This window comes from Lithobates pipiens, unplaced genomic scaffold, assembly GCF_037356315.1.
Source record: "Lithobates pipiens isolate NorthernLeopardFrog02 unplaced genomic scaffold, aLitPip1_a1.2 Scaffold_22, whole genome shotgun sequence".
In the NCBI taxonomy this organism is placed as follows: domain Eukaryota; kingdom Metazoa; phylum Chordata; class Amphibia; order Anura; family Ranidae; genus Lithobates; species Lithobates pipiens.
In genome coordinates, this window is record NW_027507784.1 from 11,529,274 (window position 1) to 11,547,162 (window position 17,889).

Genomic DNA, 17,889 nt, shown 5'->3' on the forward strand with positions numbered 1-17,889 from the left:
GGGGTCTCGCAGCTCCGCCGCTGTCATTCAGCGAAGCGGCGATGATGTCACTCCCACGCATGCGCACGGGAGCCGACACGCGCGGCAGCTCAGTGCGCCTGCGCGCCGCAGTCTACGGCGCATGCGCCGTAGACAGCGGTGCCTGTCTTCGGGCAAATATCTCCTAAACCGTATAGGTTTAGGAGATATTTCTTGGAGATATTTCTTGGACCTACAGGTAAGCCTTAATCTAGGCTTACCTGTAGGTCAAAGTGGTTTGTAAGGGTTTACAACCACTTTAAGGACCAGGCCTCTTTTTCAGACTCGGTGTTTACATGTTTAAAACAGTTTTTTGGGGTTTTTTTTGCGAAAAAATTACTTAGAACCCCCAAACATTATATATTGTTTATTTGTTTTTCTAACACCCTAGGGAATAAAATGGTGGTCATTGCAATACTTTTTTTCACACCGTATTTACGCAGCAGTCTAATGCCCTTATACACACGGTCGGACATTCCGACCACAAAATCCGTCAGATTTTTTCCAACGGATTTTGTCCGAAACTGGTGTTGCATACACACACAGTCGGACAAAGTTGTCGGAAAATCTGATCATTCAAAACATGGTGACGTTCATTGCGTTACGACAGGACTACGTAGAGGCTAGTAGCCAATAGCTTTGGTCTCGTAATTTGATCTGAGCATGCGTGGCACTTTGTTCGGTCGGAATTCTCTACAAACAATCAGAAAAAGTCCGATTGGATTTTTTTTTGTCAGAAAATTTTTGATCCCGCTCTCAAATTTTTTCCCGGCAGAATTTCCGACAGAAAAAGTCAGACAGAGCCCACACATGATCGGATTTTCCGACAATATAATCCGATCGGATCTTCTCCGTCGGAATTTACGACCGTGTGTACAGGGCATTACAAGCGCACTTTTTTTCGGAACAAAATTCACTTTTTTCTGAATAAAAAAATAAGACAGCAGTAAAATTAGCCCAATTTTTTTTTTTATATTGTGAAAGATAATGTTACGCCATGTAAATTGATACCCGACATGTCACGCTTCAAAGTTGTCGTGAAATGGCGTCAAACTTTTACCCTCAAAAATCTCCATAAGCGACATTTAAAAAATTCTTTGTGTTTGCCCTTGTACACACGGTCGGAGATTTCGACAACCAAATCTGTCGGATTTTGTCCGAAACTGTTACATACACACGGTCGGACAAAGTTGTCGAAAAATCCGATCTTTCAGAACGTGATGACGTAATTTCGTTGCAATGGGACTACGTTCAGGCTAGTAGCCAATAGCTTTGATGTAGGAATTTGATCTGAGCATGCGTGGCACTTTGTCTGATCAAAATTCTCTACACATAATCGGAGTATGTCCGAACGGAGCATTTTGTCGGAAAATATTTCCAACAAGTTGGAAAATTGGGTCCGATGGATATTCAGACGGAAACAGTCCGATGCAGACCACACACAGTCGGATTATCCGACAACACGGTCCGATAGGACACATTCCGTCGGAATCTCCGACCATGTGTACAAGAGCTTACAGAGGAGCTAGAATTATTGCTCTCGCTCTACTGATCGCGGCGATACCTCACATGTGTGGTTTGACAACCGTTTTCATATGTGGGCGCTATTCACGTATGCGTTCGCTTCTGCGTGCAAGCTCGTCGGGACGGGGTGTTTTTTTTTTCTTATTTATTTTACTTTATTTTATTTATTTTTACACTGTTTTTTTTTTTTTTTTTTTTAATTGGATCACTTTTATTCCTATTACAAGGAATGTAAACATGCCTTGTAATAGAAAAAAGCATGACAGGTTCTCTTAAATATGAGATCTGGGGGGTCAAAAAAGTCCTCACATTTCATATTTGGACTTAAATGCAAAAAGAAAAAAAAAATTTCATTTGCAAAAAAATCACATTGAAAAAATGTGCCTTTAAGAGGTATGGTGCGGAACTGATGTTTTGGCTATGGTACGGAGATGGGTGGGGGGACATCTTAGCCTCACTCGTCTCCATACCACAGACATGACAGGTCCCGATCGCCTCCGCCGCTACCGACGGCTCCGGTAAGTGGCAGGAGGGGGGGTGGCATCTCTCCCGCCTCCGATAACGGTGATTTTGCGGTGAACCCGCCACAGAGACCACCGTTATCGTACACACGACCGGCACCTGAAGAGACAGATATCTCGGTTGTGGCAGCAGCTGCTTCCGTTACTGAGATATCCCTCTTCAAAAAAATGGACGTACATCGGCGTGCGCCGGTCGTAAAGTAGTTAAAAAAAAAAACAATTTAATAAGTTTTAATGTGCAAAAACAAAATATAATATCCAATCGTTTGGTCAAATATAAAAGATGATGTTCAGTTGAGTAAAGACAAACCAAACGTGTCACGCTTTAAAATTGCGCCAAGCGACTGTGCCTAAAAATCTCCATAGGCGACGCGTTAAAGTTTAGAGTTACGCAGGAGGTCCGGTGCTGGAATTATTGCTCTGGCCAGTGATTAGGGATGAGCCGAACACCCCCCCGGTTCGGTTCGCACCAGAACTTTCGAACGGACCCCAAATTCGTACGAACGTTAGAACCCCATTGAAGTCTATGGGACTCGAACGTTCGAAATTAAAAGTGGTAATTTTAACGGCTAATATACAAGATGCTGTCCTAAAAAGGGTTTGGGGACCTGACTCCTGCCCCAGGTGACATGGGTCAATGCAAATAAAAGTTTTAAAAACGGCCGTTTTGGCGGGAGCACTGATTTTAATGACGATTAAAGTGGAAAAAAAAGTGAAATACTCCTTTAAATATGGTGCCTGGGGGGTGTCTGTAGTATGCCTGTGAAGTGCCACGTGTTTCCCGTGTTTAGAACAGTCCCTGCACAAAATGACATTAAATGGAAATAACGTCATTTAAAACTGCTTGCGGTTTTAATGTTATATCTGCTTCCTGCAATATGGTTGAAAATCATTGAGAAAAATGGCATGGGTAGCCCTCCCTGCCCATTACCAGCCCCTTTAGGTCTTGTACGCATATTAAGGGGAACCCCATACCCATATTAAAAAAAGGAAATGCGTGTGGCCCCCAGGCCCTATATACTCAGAACAGCAGTATACAGGCGGTGCAAACAAGACAGGGACTGTGTAGGTTTGTTGTGTTAAGTTGAATCTGTTTGTAATTTTCAACTGGTACATTTTTAAAGTGTAGCTCCAGTCAAAAAAAAAAAAAAATTTAAGCTTTTTGGAAAACATAGGGAAGGGTTATCACCCCTGTATAATTTGTTTTGTCGTCCATATTTTTTCATCTCACTTGCTGTTGTCTCCTTGCGTTTGCAAGTAGGAGATGTTTGTAAGTTGGATGTTTGAAAGTAGGGGCCTGCCCTATATGCTCTGCAGAAATGGCGGAACAAGGTGTTGGTTTTGCCACAACATTGTAAGCCCTCAAAGTGACTCTTGGTGGGCGCTGGAGCGCCCTGCTGTGAACGATTATATCAAGAATTGTAATTACATGCCATTGTTGAACAGTGGTAGAAAAATTGACCTTTGGTGGTTGTGGTGCTGGTGCCACAACACTATAAGTCCTCACAGTTACTCTGGGTGGGCACAGGAACGGGCCCTCCTGTGAAATATTATATCAAGAATTGTAATTACATGTCCCTGTTAAACAGGGGCAGAAAAATTGGGCCTTAGGCACTGGTGCTGGTGCCACCACACTGCAACCTCTCCCATATACTCTAGTTTTATTGCAGGAATTAGACCTGCTGCAAAGCATTGCATCAAAAATTGTACTTAAATGCCCCTGTTAAACAGGGGCAGAAAAATTGGGCTGATGGCATCACCCAGAAACAGAAATGTTCTTCCAACATATCAGCGGAGGAGGAAGAGGATAGACAATCAACATAACAGGACAGTCACTCAGCATCAGCATAGGCAGTCTTGAAGGGATGTGGTATTTCAAAAAAAATTATTCGGTTACATCAGCTTCAGGTGCTTGGTAGCTGTGGGTGATCCAAGACTGATTCATCTTGATGAAGGTCAGTCGATCAACTGATTCGTTGGACAGGCGCACCCTGTGATCGGTAACAAAGCCACCAGCAGCACTGAAGGTACATTCCGAAAGAACGCTGGATGCAGGACAGGCCAGTAGCTCAATTGCATACTGTGCAAGCTCTGGCCAGTGATCCATCCTCAAGACCCAGTAAGCCAGAGGATTTTCGGTGGGAAAGGTGTCAAAATCTGACCTTACCCCTAGGTATTCCTGCACCATGTAAATCAGACGCTGGCGATGGGTGCTGGAACCGATCATACCTTGGGGCTGCGGACTAAAAAATTGTCTGAAAGCATCAGTCAGAGGGCCACCTTCTCGACCGCTCCTTCTGACCGATGCCTCAGCAACACGTCGTCCAGGACCAGGAGTTTGTAACCTCCCAGTCTCTGGGAACGCGTCGCACAGACCTTTCTGCAAGGCCTCCCGGAGATGTCTCATTCTCTGCTCTTTCTGCGACGGCAAGATAAGGTCGGCAACCTTACCCTTGTACCGTGGATCAAGGAGAGTGGCCAGCCAGTAATGGTCCCTCTCCTTGATCCGAAGAATACGAGGATCCTTCCGCAGGCTTTGCAGGATCAGGAAGGCCATGCAGCGTAGGTTAGCTGAGGCATTCGGTCCGGAGTCCTCTGGGTCACTAAGGACAACATGATCTGCAGCTACCTCCTCCCAGCCACGTACAAGTCCACGTGTTACTTGGGACTGTAAATCATCTCTACAAGACTGCTGCTGCTGATGCTGAGTGCCAGCCTCCACCTCCATGCTGACACAATCATCCTCCTCCTCCTCCTCTTCCTCCTCATCCTCTTCCTGTGTGATGGGTGGCACAGCAGGAACACTGTCTGGATAAAGGGGGCCTTGAGAGGCAAGGAAGTCCTCCTCTTCCTGCCTCTGTTCTGCCTCAAGTGCCCTGTCCATTATTCCACGCAGCGTATGCTCCAAGAGGTGGACAAGAGGTACAGTGTCACTGATGCATGCACTGTCACTGCTCACCATCCTTGTGGCCTCCTCAAACGGTGACAGGACAGTGCATGCATCCCTGATCATGCCCCACTGGCGTGGTGAGAAAAATCCGAGCTCCCCTGACCCTGTCCTGGTGCCGTAGTCGCACAGATACTCATTGATGGCCCTCTGCTGCGTGTGCAGCCGCTGCAGCATGGCCAATGTTGAGTTCCATCTGGTGGGCATGTCACATATAAGGCGGTTCTTGGGCAGGTTCAACTCCTTTTGGAGCTCAGCCAGCCGAGCACAGGCATTAAATGATCGGCGGAAATGCACACAGACTTTCCTGGCCTGCTTCAGGACATCCTGTAAGCCTGGTTACCTGCCCAAGAACCGCTGCACCACCAGGTTAAGGACGTGAGCTACACAGGGCACATGGGTCAGTTTTCCCTGTCGGAGGGCGGAGAGGAGGTTGGTGCCATTGTCGCAAACCACCATTCCTGGCTTAAGCTGGCGTGGCGTCAACCACCTCTCGGCCTGCCCCTGCAGAGCTGACAAAACATCCGCCCCAGTGTGGCTCCTGTCCCCAAAATAAACCAGCGCAAGCACGGCATGGCATCGTTTTGCCTGCGTACTTGCGTAGCCCCTGGAAAGCCTACGGAGCACCGCTGGTTCTGAGGACAGAGCACTGGAAGAGGCCATGGAGGAAGAAGAAGAGGAGGGGGTGGAGGAGAGAGGTGTGTCACAACCAATAGTAGCATTTTGGAGGCGTGGTGGCGGAACAACCTCCAACACTACTGCACCTTGTCCTGCATCCTTCCCAGCTTCCAGAAGAGTGACCCAAGAGTGAAAGACAGGTAACGTCCCTGTCCATGCCTGCTGGACCATGAGTCAGCGGTAATATGCACCTTACCGCTGACCGCCCTGTCCAGCGAGGAAAGGACATTGCCTTCCACATGCCGGTAGAGAGCTGGAATCGCCTTCCGTGAGAAAAAGTGGCGTTTGGGGACCTGCCACTGAGGAACCGCACATTGTACAAACTCACGGAAGGGGGCCGAGTCTACCAACTGAAAAGGCAGTAGTTGAAGTGCTAGCAATTTAGCCAAGCTAGCATTCAACCGCTGGGCATGTGGATGGCTGGGAGTAAACTTCTTTCGCCAGTCCAGCAGCTGGGGCAGGGACATTTGCCTGCTATAATCGGACGTGGGTGTACTGCTAGCAGAGTGCTCGGAAGCACTTGGCTGTGACACACCTAATTCTACACCTTTATTCCTTTCAGAGCAGGTTTCAGAGAGGACTGAAGGTCTAGTGGGGTTGGAGATGCCAGCTGATGAGGAGCAAGGAGAGGTCCGCTTTGTTCTTTGGTGTGGGTCTTTGAGGTACGCTTGCCAACGAGCTGCATGGCAGGTCAACATATGTCTGGTCAAGCATGTGGTGCCCAAGCGGCTGAAGTTTTGGCCACGTGAGATACGCTTGAGACATATGTTGAAAATAGCAGCGGTGCGATCTGATGCACTCGTCTCAAATAAGGCCCACACCAAAGAACTTTTAGCATAACGTGCAGAGGCAGCGCCCTGCACAGGCGGAGCTCTGCGGTGTGATTCAGTCGGTGTGCTGCCCCTAAGCTGGCCCCCGGAGGGCATCCTGCCTCGTTGGACATGTGCCTCCTCCTCCTCCTCCTCCTCTCTCCTACCAGGCACCCACGTGGAGTCAGTGCCCTCATCATCCCCTCCATCTTCATCGCTGTAGCAAACCTGGCAGTATGCTGCAGCTTGTGGAACATGACTGCCAGATTGCTGTCCTTCTTGAGCATCCCCTCTCTCTGCATTCACGCTACTGCCTTCCTCTAGCTGAGTATCATCATCAGAGCCCACCAAACACTGGGCATCCTCCTGGAGCATGTACCCAACACTGTGCTCAAAGAGTTCAGGAGACTCCTCAGGAGGACGTGGTGGGTCTAGGGAAGGAGTCACTGATGATGACATTGAGAGGAGGGAAGGCGATGCGTTGGCAGCTGCTTTGCTAGTACCCTGAGACTGGGTGAGAGAGGATGAGGAGGATGAAGAGGGCTTGGTCATCCACTCTACCAAGTCGTTGGCATGTTGCGGCTCAACATGTCCAGCTGCCGAAAAGAAGGACAAGCGTGTCCCATGGCCACGTGCTGATGACAATGCACCGCGTCCACGACCAGCACTGTTGTCTCTAGACACAGAGCCTGCTTGCCCTCTTTTATCGGCTCGCACCTGTCTGCCTCTCCTTGCTGGCCTTCCAGACATGGTAATGGCCTGAAGGGAGTTGGGTAAAAAAGCAGTTGGGTAGTGTATATTGTGCTAGAGGCACACAACACCCACTAACTCCTGCAGATGCCTTTATTATAGAACACCAGAGATAAAGGGGTATATACAGATGTATACTGTGCTGTGCTGGAGGCACACACAACTTCCAATAATTCCTGCAGATGGCAATTGGGCTCAAATAGAGAACAGCTATGTAGGTGGATATAGTGGTGTGTACTGGGTACAGAGCACGCAGACAGCACGCATCTCCTAACACTACTGACTGCAAGCTCTATTATAAAAGATAGATCACTAGCTATATAGGTGAGGTGAATATAGCGGTGTATACTGCGGTCAGGGCTCGCAGACAACAACCACTACACAACAGCAAGATCGAAAATCGTCCGAAAACGATCTGTGTATACTGTGTTGAAGGTACACAGAACATCCACTGCTTCAGACGCCAACACACTACACAAGGCCGCCGCGCTGGCGGCCTTATATAGTGTGGGGCGTGCACTACACAGCCTGAACTATGATTGGCCACAGGCATCCTGCCTGTGGCCAATCATGGCTCTCCTCGCTGCTGGCGCTGTGATTGGCCAAGCATGCGGGGTCACAGTGCATGCTTGGCCAATCATGAGCCAGCAATGCACTGTGCCATCGCAGTGCATTGTGGGCCGTGAGCGCCACATGAATTTGGCGCGAACGGACCAAAACGTTCGGACTTCGCCAAACGGGCGAACAGCCGATGTTCGAGTCGAACGTATGTGGCCATCTTGGAGGTGTGTTTGGGGTGGTTATCATGTTGGAATACTGCCCTGCGGCCCAGTCTCTGAAGGGAGGGGATCATGCTCTGCTTCAGTATGTCACAGTACATGTTGGCATTCATGGTCCCCTCAATGATCTGTAGCCCCCCAGTGCCGGCAGCACTCATGCAGCCCCAGACCATGACACTCCCACCACCATGCCTGACTGTAGACAAGACACACTTGTCTTTGTCCTCCTCACCTGGTTGCCGCCACACACGCTTGTCACCATCTGACCCAAATAAGTTTATCTTGGTCTCATCAGACCACAGGACATGGTTCCAGTAATCCATCTCCTTAGTCTGCTTGTCTTCAGCAAACTGTTTGCGGGATTTCTTCTGCATCATCTTTAGAAGAGGCTTCCTTCTGGGATGACAGCCATACAGACCAATTTGATGCAGTGTGCGGCGTATGGTCTGATCACTGACAGGCTGACCCCCCACCCCTACAACCTCTGCAGAAATGCTGGCAGCACTCATACATCTATTTCCTAAAGACAAACTCCAGATATGACGCTGATCACGTGACCTCAACTCCTTTGGTCGAACATGACGAGGCCTGTTCAGAGTGGAACCTGTCCTGTTAAACTGCTGTATGGTCTTTGCAGCTCAGTTTCAGGGTCTTGGCAATCTTCTTATAGCCTAGGCCATCTTTATGTAGAGCAGTATTGAGTTTTTTAGATCCTCAGAGAGTTCTTTGCCACGAGGCGCCATGTTGAACTTCCAGTGACCAGTATGAGAGAGTGAGAGCGATAACGCCAAATTTAACACACCTGCTCCCCATTCACACCTGAGACCTTGTAACGCTAACAAGTCACATGACACTGGGGAGGGAAAATGGCTAATTGGGCCCAATTTGGACATTTTCACTAAGCCCTTGTACACACGGTTGGAGAATCTGTCGGAATGAGTCTTATCGGACCACGTCGTCAGATAATCCGACTGTGTGTGGTATGCATTGGACTGATTCCGTCCAAATCTCCGTCCGACCCAATTTTCCAACATGTTGGAAATATTCCCCAACCAACTGGGCCGGACGGACCTAATCCGATCATGTGTAGAGCATTTTGATCGGACAAAGTGCCACGCATGCTCAGATCAAATTCCTACATCAAAGCTATTGGCTACTAGCCTGAGCGTAGTCCCATCGTAATGAAATTACGTAATCACGTTCTGAATGATCGGATTTTTCGACAACTTGGCCAGACCGTGTGTATGCAACAGTTTCGGACACAATCCGTCAGACTAAATCCGACGGGCAAAATCCGACGGATTTGGTTGGCAAAATCTTCGACCGTGTGTACGTGGGCTTAGGGCTGTACTGGCTTTTGTTGCCAGAGGTTTAGACATTAATGGCTGCGTGTTGAGTTATTTTGAGGGGACAGGAAATTTACACTGTTATACAAGCTGTACACTCACTACTTTACATTGTAGACAAGTGTCATTTCTTCAGTGTTGTCACATGAAAAGATAGAAGAAAAGATTTACAAAAATGTGATTGATGGGGTGTACTTACTTTTGTGAAATACTGTATATAAAAAAAAAAAAAATTAAATAAAAGAAAGATAAAAATGGCTGCAATATTCATGCGGTTCACACTCATTATAAATGAAAAGGATGAAGTCCGATACATACAGATCTGGATCCTGTTGAAGTTATAGAAAAAATTCCTCCAGAGCTTTCCTCCCGTTGAGATCTCCTCACACCTAATGTGGACAAACAGATCGATCAACAACACGACCACCTCAACAAACAAATAAAAATTGGACGATTTCTATGATGTTAAAGTTTAACCACTTCAGGTTGGGGATGAATTTGAGCGGAGACTGAGGCCGCGTACACACGCGCGGACTGTTCACTCAACTAAGTTCCTCAAACAGTTTGAGAAACAGTCCGCTCAAAATTTGCATGAACGGACTTGACCACACACGACGAACGAACAGTCCACTGAAACCTTGCGCGATGACGTATACAGCACGTACGACGGGACGAGAAATTCGACGTCCAATACACTGCAATGCAACCTTCGCCTTGAAAATCCTTTCTGAGCATGCGCGCAACTTAGTTTGTCGAACAAGCCTACACACGAGGGGACTGTCCGCTGAAACCAAGTTTCGGCGGACACTCTAACGGAAATTCCGAAAAACTTGGTTCAGCAGACTGTTCGCTGAAACTGTCCGCTGAAGCCCACACACGAGCGGACTGTCCGCCGAAACACTGTTCAGCGGACTAAGTTGGGCGAACAGTCCGCCCGTGTGTACGCGGCCTGAGAGCCAGGCCTTCTCGCCCAACATCGGTGCCTGACCTCACAAATGCTCTTCTGGAAGAATGGTCAAACATTCCCATAGACACCCTCCTAAACCTTGTGGACGGCCTTCCCAGAAGAGTTGAAGCTGTTATAGCGGCAAAGGGCCAACTCCACATTGAAGCCTACGGACTAAGACTGGGAGGCTTGTAAAGGCAGGTGTCCCAATACATTTGGTAATATAGTGCATATGTGTATATATGAATTCTCAACCAGGCAGGTTGAGGGGCTCCAGGGAATTTGCTTATTTGGGAGGAAACTGGCTTTTCAGTTTCCTCATTATTTGAGAAAATCCTTTTTGGGACCTGGAGGCCGGGGATTTCGCAGCGATCCGGGTGGGATCAAATCCCCAGTCCTGGGTCCTGATTTTGTGAGCCACCAGCACACTGACTGGGCTATTTGTAGACACCTGACCATGGTTCTGGGCTCCACCATCCCGAGGAGTCAAGGCTTGCAAGGGAGAAGCCAGAGAGTGCCAGGTGTGCACTGTGAAAGCCAGAGACACAAGCCTGAGGTCGCTGACAGAAGTCAGGAGGGCTCCATGTGAGAGCCTGAGCAGCGGTGCTGCTGCTAAAGAGAGCCAGGTGGCTTGGTATTCTTGCGTGCAATGTTGCATGTGTAAGCCAGGAGGCTGAACAGGGCCGGGACAAGGGGTGGGCAGGAGGTGCAGCTGCCCTGGGCACTGTGGTATTATGTGAGGGGGGGGGCACCACAAGGAAATTGTGGGAGGGGATTTGTGTTGGAAAGGGGGAATTGGGGGGCAGCAGGGAGTATTGTTCTAGGAGGGGAAATTTGGAGGTATTCTAAAATGTAGGTGAAGGAGGAACAGAGGGAAGACGATTTTGTGCTAGGAGGGATGATTGGGGCGCTTTGTGCTAGAAAGGGGGGGGGGGGGGGTTTGCAGTGGGGTTATTGGGAGGGGCAATTTTAGAGGTAGATAATTTGTGCTAGGAGGAGTGATTTTTTTTGGGGGGAGGCACTTGAATTGGGGGGATTTGGGGGATGGGGGTTAAGATTTGTGCTGGGAGGGGGATTTCAGCAGGGGAGCAGATTTGCACTGGGGGGGTGAAAAAGATTAGTGCTCAATTTGTTTGTTTTTTTGTTTTGGGGGGATTTTTGATGACACATAATGCTCATGCACCTTGGGGCTGGGGGAAGCAGTTTGGCATGTTTGCCCCGGGCTCTGGGTGACCTTGTCCCGACACTGAGGCTGAATATCCTTTTATTTGGCGCTGATGGTGAAAACCCCCTGCGAGGGAAAAAAGTTTTGTTTTAATTTCTGGAACTTTGTTTGATCTTCTTTAACCACTTCCCGCCCGGCCTATAACAGAATGATGGGTGGGAAGTGGTTCTGTTATCCTGACTGGGCATCATATGACGTCCAGCAGGATAACATGCCGGCGCGCGACCCCGGGGGCACGCAGCGTTCGTGAGCGCGGCGTGTCGGTTTGACACCCCACATCTCCGATCGTGATAAGAAGCCTCTGTCAGAGGCTTCTTACCACGTGATCAGCTGTGACCAATCACAGCTGATCATCGCGAGAACCAGGAAGTGCCGATAAACGCCATTTCTCGGTTCTCGCTGACAGGGAGAGCCAATCGGTGGCTCTCCCTGTCAGAGGGGGGGGTCTGTGCTGACAATCAATACTTTGATTATCAGCACAGCCACCCACAAAGTGCCAATTGGTGCCCAGTCCGTGCCCCATCACAACCCCCTGCCAGTGCCCAATAAAGTGACAATCAGTGCCCACCACGGTGCAAATCAGTGCCCACCATAGTGCCAGTGTCCATCACAGTGCCAATCAATGCCCAGCATTAACACCTGTCATGACATGTGAAGGACCTAACCCACAGTCACTTCAGCCACCCGTTAAACATAATATTTAACCCCTCCAAAACCCCCACAAATGACATGACGAGATTTTGGAGTAAATGGCCTTGACGGCCTTTTATTAACAACTAACTAAATAACATTTTAAATAACTCTTAACCAACTTTTATATACTATTAGGGTCTTTTGAGGGAAACACCCACCACTGGTCACTGCGCCAAACTTCTTTTAACTTTAGGCCTCCGGTCGCAAGCCCCCGGACCTGGAGACGGTACTCAACTTTCGCAGTGACCTACCTTTTACCCCTTCCTGGTTAACCCCTCGTTAACCGGAAGGTACCTGATCACCCCCATCCACAGATGGGTACCACCCATGTTAACCCCATCCCACAGATGGGTACCAACCATGTTAACCCCCATCCCACAGATGGGTACCAACCATGTTAACCCCCATCCCACATATGGGTACCAACCATGTTAACCCCCATCCCACAGATGGGTACCAACCATGTTAACCCCCATCCCACAGATGGGTACCAACCATGTTAACCCCCATCCCACATATGGGTACCAACCATGTTAACCCCCATCCCACAGATGGGTACCAACCATGTTAACCCCATACCACAGATGGGTACCAACCATGTTATATCTGCATATAACATCCATATTCTCCTCCTCCAAAGCCCCAACCACTGCACAAGCTGTCCTTACTGCCCCTATTATAATTAACTATACTCGGGAGGGCGGGTGGGAATCTTCTCCTCCGCCGCTCACTAATGACGTCACTCCCCTTCCTTCCTCATAGCTTCCTGACTTGAGCGCCTCCCCTTCTTCGGCCACTCCCCCTTTCTTAAAGGGGACAACTTTTTCTCTGGAAAGCATGACTGTGCTTGTCCACACCTGTCATGCCGTCCCTACGCCAATCCTTTCCTCTCCTTCTGCTCCGGGACTCTCTGTACCTGCCAAATCAGTGCTGCCCATCAGTGCTATCTATTAGTGTCCATCAATGTCACCTGTCAGTGCCAATCAGTGCCGCCTATCAATAGCAATCAGTGCCACCTGTCAGTGCTGCCTGTCAGTACTCAATGCCACCTGTCAGTGCCCTTCAGTGCCATCTGTCAGTGCCCATCAGTGGCACCTATCAGTGCCCATCAGTGCTGCATATCAGTGCCGACTATCAGTGCCCATCAATTCCACATATCAGTCCCTCCTCATCAGTGCCCACCAGTGTCACCTTATCAGTGCCCATCAGTGTCACCTTATCAGTGCCCACCAGTGTCACCTTATCAGTGCCCACCAGTGTCACCTTATCAGTGCCCATCAGTGTCACCTTATCAGTGCCCTTCAGTGAAGGACAAAACAAAATGTTATAACAGAAACTAAAGAAAAACTTTTTCTTTCCAAAAATTTCAGTCTTTTTTAGTTTGTTGAGCAAAAAATAAAAACCTCAGAGGTGATCGAATACCACCGAAAGGAAAATCTATTTGTGGGAACAAAATTATAAAAATTTAGTTTGGGTACAGTGTAGCACGACCGCGCAATTGTCATTCAAAATGCTACAGCGCTGAAAGCTCAAAATTGTCCTGGGCATGAAGGGGCAAAAGTGCCCGGTATTGACATGGTTAATAAAAGTAGGCCAGCAGGCCCTGAAAAGGAAATATTTGTGTGGACTGTTCTCGCTGGCGGGGGGCGCTACACTTCAGTTAACCCCAAACCTTACACTGGTTATATAAACCATACGGGCGATTCTATCAGAAGACTCACTTCTCTGTATAATGTCTTTTATTGTCTCCAGACTCCTCCGGCATTTCTCATGTTGTGTGAATAGGAACAAATCCTTGGCATCGGTATGAATTCTGGGCTGCTCTCTCAGTATCCTCTCCTTATCTCCAGTCTCGTTGCTCTTCAAGTCGTCAACTACCACAATCACGTTTTCTCTTCCTGGAATAGAGAACAAAGTAGGTTTTATTATACTCACAAGGGAATAGAAAAGAAAGTCATTAGCATGCAGCTCAGTTTTAAACCAAATAAAACACCTGGTCTGGGATATTGAATCGTTTTAGCGAGGGGTAGGGATGAGCCGAACACCCCCCCCCCCCCCCCCCCCCCGGTTTGGTTCGCACCAGAACATTCGAACGGACTGAAAATTCCTACCCTATTGAAGTCTATGGGACCCAAAGGTTGGAAATGAGCACTTTTGATTTCGAAAGGATAATATGCAAGTTATGCAACAGACAACACCAGCAATAAGGGGTATCTTCAGGTGTATATTGTGCTGGGCTGGAGGCACACAACACCCACTTTAACTCCTGCAGATGCCTTTATTATAGAACACCAGCAATAAAGGGTAGATACAGGTGTATACTGCACTGGAGGCACACAACACCCACTAACTCCTGCAGATGGCTGTATTAGAGAACACCAGCAATAAATGGTAGATACAGGTGTATACTGTGCTGGAGGCACACAACACCCACTAACTCCTGCAGATGGCTGTATTAGAGAACAACAGCAATAAAGGGTAGATACAGGTGTATACTGTGCTGGAGGCACACAACACCCACAAACTCCTGCAGATGCCTGTATTAGAGAACACCAGCAATAAAGGGTAGATACAGGTGTATACTGCGCTAGAGACACACAACACCCACAAACTCCTGCAGATGCCTGTATTAGAGAACACCAGCAATAAAGGGTAGATACAGGTGTATACTGCACTGGAGGCACACAACACCCACTAACTCCTGCAGATGCCTGTATTAGAGAACACCAGCAATAAAGGGTAGATACAGGTGTATACTGCACTGGAAGCACACAACACCAACTAACTCCTGCAGATGGCTGTATTAGAGAACACTAGCAATAAAGGGTAGATACAGGTGTATACTGTGCTGGAGGCACACAACACCCACTAACTCCTGCAGATGGCTGTATTAGAGAACAACAGCAATAAAGGGTAGATACAGGTGTATACTGCACTGGAGGCACACAGCACCCACTAAATCCTGCAGATGGCTGAGAAAAGAACACACTGTCCCTGCCTATCTAGCTCTTTCCCTGCACGCCAACACACTACACAAGGCCACCGCGCTGGCAGCCTTGTATAGTGTGGGGCGTGTACTAAACCCCCTGAGCTATAATTAGCCACAGGCACCCTGCCTGTGGCCAATTATGGCTCTCCTCGCTGCCGGTGCTGTGATTGGCCAAGCATGCGGGGTCATAGTGCATGCTTGGCCAATCACTAGCTAGCAATGCACTGCGATGGCGCAGTGCATTGTGGGCCGTTCGTTCCACACAACTTTGGTGTGAACGGTCCACAAAGATCTGAATTCGCCAAACAGACGAACAGCCGATGTTCCAGTCGAACATGCAGGGCCGTCTTTAATATTGATTGGACCCTGGGCAAAAGTTTTCTTGGGCCCCTCCATGCAATTTCACTCTCCACCTGCTCTGAGACATACAATAAATAGCAGCTAGACTTAAAATCAGTTTACTGTATCAGATTAGGCAGAAATTGTGATTGGTTGCCAGAGGTTACAGCATATCAATACTGCTTACTGACTGGTTGCTAGAGGTTACAGCACATCATCTCCTCACTGCAGGGGAGCATGTTATACATATGTATGCCGCCTTTATTTACATATCAATGCTGCCAGCCACAGTTATTTACATATGAATTCCAGTTATTTACATGTAAACACAGGGTCTGCATCTGAACACAACAATAGGGCAGAGCTGGGCAGTACTATTAGCAGCAATTCACGCTGAGATATCAGGACACAGCACAGAACTAAAACTTCAAGGGACAAGGGAATTTAAACTGGGATAGTTGGCAAGTATGAGGCAGCTGCTATGGGCCCCACAACAATGACAGGGCCCAGGGCAGCTGCCCCTTTTGCCCTGCCTTAAAGACGGCCCTGCGAACATGCATTCGAATCGAACACCGAGCTCATCCCTAGCGAGGGGATGTAACAGATGTTGGCCTAAAGAAAGGTGGGGACGGGTCGCCGGAAATTACATTTTTAGTTGCTCATTCAGATTGTTACTGTACACAATAGCTCTGGTTTATCAGCTCTCCACAAAAGAGAAACACCCATTGGGAAGAGGGGAGGGGGGGGGGGGGGGGTAACCCAGAGTTGGGAATCACCATATATGCGGTTTTAAATAGAGTGTCCGTCAAGAGCATGTATTTGTGTAAAGCTCTTGTTCCTTGGCAGCTACTGGTCTCAGTCCAGCATACTGGTTTTGGCTGAGCTGCTCCCTGTCTGACTGTTCACCTGTAGGGTGATTGTTGTAGACACATTCTCTGGTTGGAGACCAAACCTGTTTTAAGCTTACCAAGTCCTAAAGCCTCGTACACACGATCAGACTTTTCTGACAACAAAACCGTGGAATTTTGCTCAAAGGGTGTTGGCTCCAACTTGTCTTGCATACACACGGTCACACAAATGTTGACCACCAATTACGAACGTAGTGACGTACAAGACGTACGTGATATCTCCATTACGAACACTAGTTTTACAAGACTGAGCACTTGCGGCTCGTCCTTGCTTTCCGAGCATGCATGTTTGTACTTTGGACTTTTGTCCAACGGACTTATGTACACATGATCGTAAAGTCTGACAACACACATTTGTTGGCGGAAAATTTGTGAGCATGCCAACATTTGTTGGCGGAAAGTCCGACAACAAATGTCCAATGGAGCATACACATGGTCGGATTTACCGCCAATGGGCTCACATCCAACATTTCCCATTGGAAAATCCAATCGTTTGTACGCCCCATTAGTGTCATGCTTGTAATAGTGTCTGCAACACATGTTTCAAGCTCCTTGTTTACCTGCCTCGTTCCCGTACCTTGGTCTATAACTTCACTTGATCCCCACCCTGCCTTCTAATTTGAATTTCCATGTTATCAGCCTCAGATTGGACTTTGGAATACCCTCTGAACTCTGCTTGCCTTTTGACCGCAGATTTGACCCTAATTATCCTCCAAATATTGAACCCTGACTGTCACTGAACCACTCTGCCAGGCTGCCAACCGCAAGTACTTATCTGCTGTGCTTAGATCGCACCTGCCCCGGCTTGGTAGCTGGAACTGGACCACATGGCACCAAGCCAGGGTGCCCCCATCAAGATACAGCTTCCTCCACTCTGTAACCAGATATTATAACTGAATATTGCATCCAAAAACTAGAGGGCACTAGCTTAGGTGCAAACTAGAACTGACTTTATTGTAAATTCACACAGAATTTATACCACACAAAATCAGGTAAGAGCTTGATCACATTATCCTAAACAATGCAAACTGTAAACAGTAATATCAGTACACCTGTAATTGGGAGCAGACCACTGTAATATGAAGTAGCAGACTTTATCTCCACCACTGCAGGCTACTCCTGGTCCCCTCTAGTGCTCGGCTCAGGTTATCTGCATCACACTCTTGAGCTCTGAAGGAGAGCATTGTGGAATTTGTAGTCTTCTGCACAGCTATGATCCTTTGCAAACTACATCTAGCAGCAAGCCACCCTCTCCAGGGGAGAATTACGAGAGAAGATATAAAGGAGTCTCCCAGCAGACCCGCACTCTCTTCTTTTTGGGATCCATTGCGTGAGCACCAGTCAGGGCCGTCTTTAATATTGATTGGACCCTGGGCAAAAATTTTCTTGGGGCCCCTCCCCCCATGCAGTTTCGCTC

The 17,889-nt window shown here is 48.2% G+C and overlaps 1 protein-coding gene across 2 annotated transcripts in view; it reads right to left on the reverse strand.

The window, feature by feature from the left end:
- LOC144000371 (uncharacterized) overlaps nt 1-17,889 on the reverse strand; it is a 70,992-nt gene that overhangs the window by 9,161 nt on the left and 43,942 nt on the right. For both annotated transcript variants that reach the window (XM_077494171.1, XM_077494170.1), the window contains exons 8-9: nt 13,958-14,134; nt 9,691-9,761 (exon numbers count right to left, since the gene is read on the reverse strand). In XM_077494171.1, the coding sequence (XP_077350297.1) occupies nt 9,691-9,761; nt 13,958-14,134 (248 nt within the window). The remainder of the gene's footprint in view (nt 1-9,690; nt 9,762-13,957; nt 14,135-17,889) is intronic.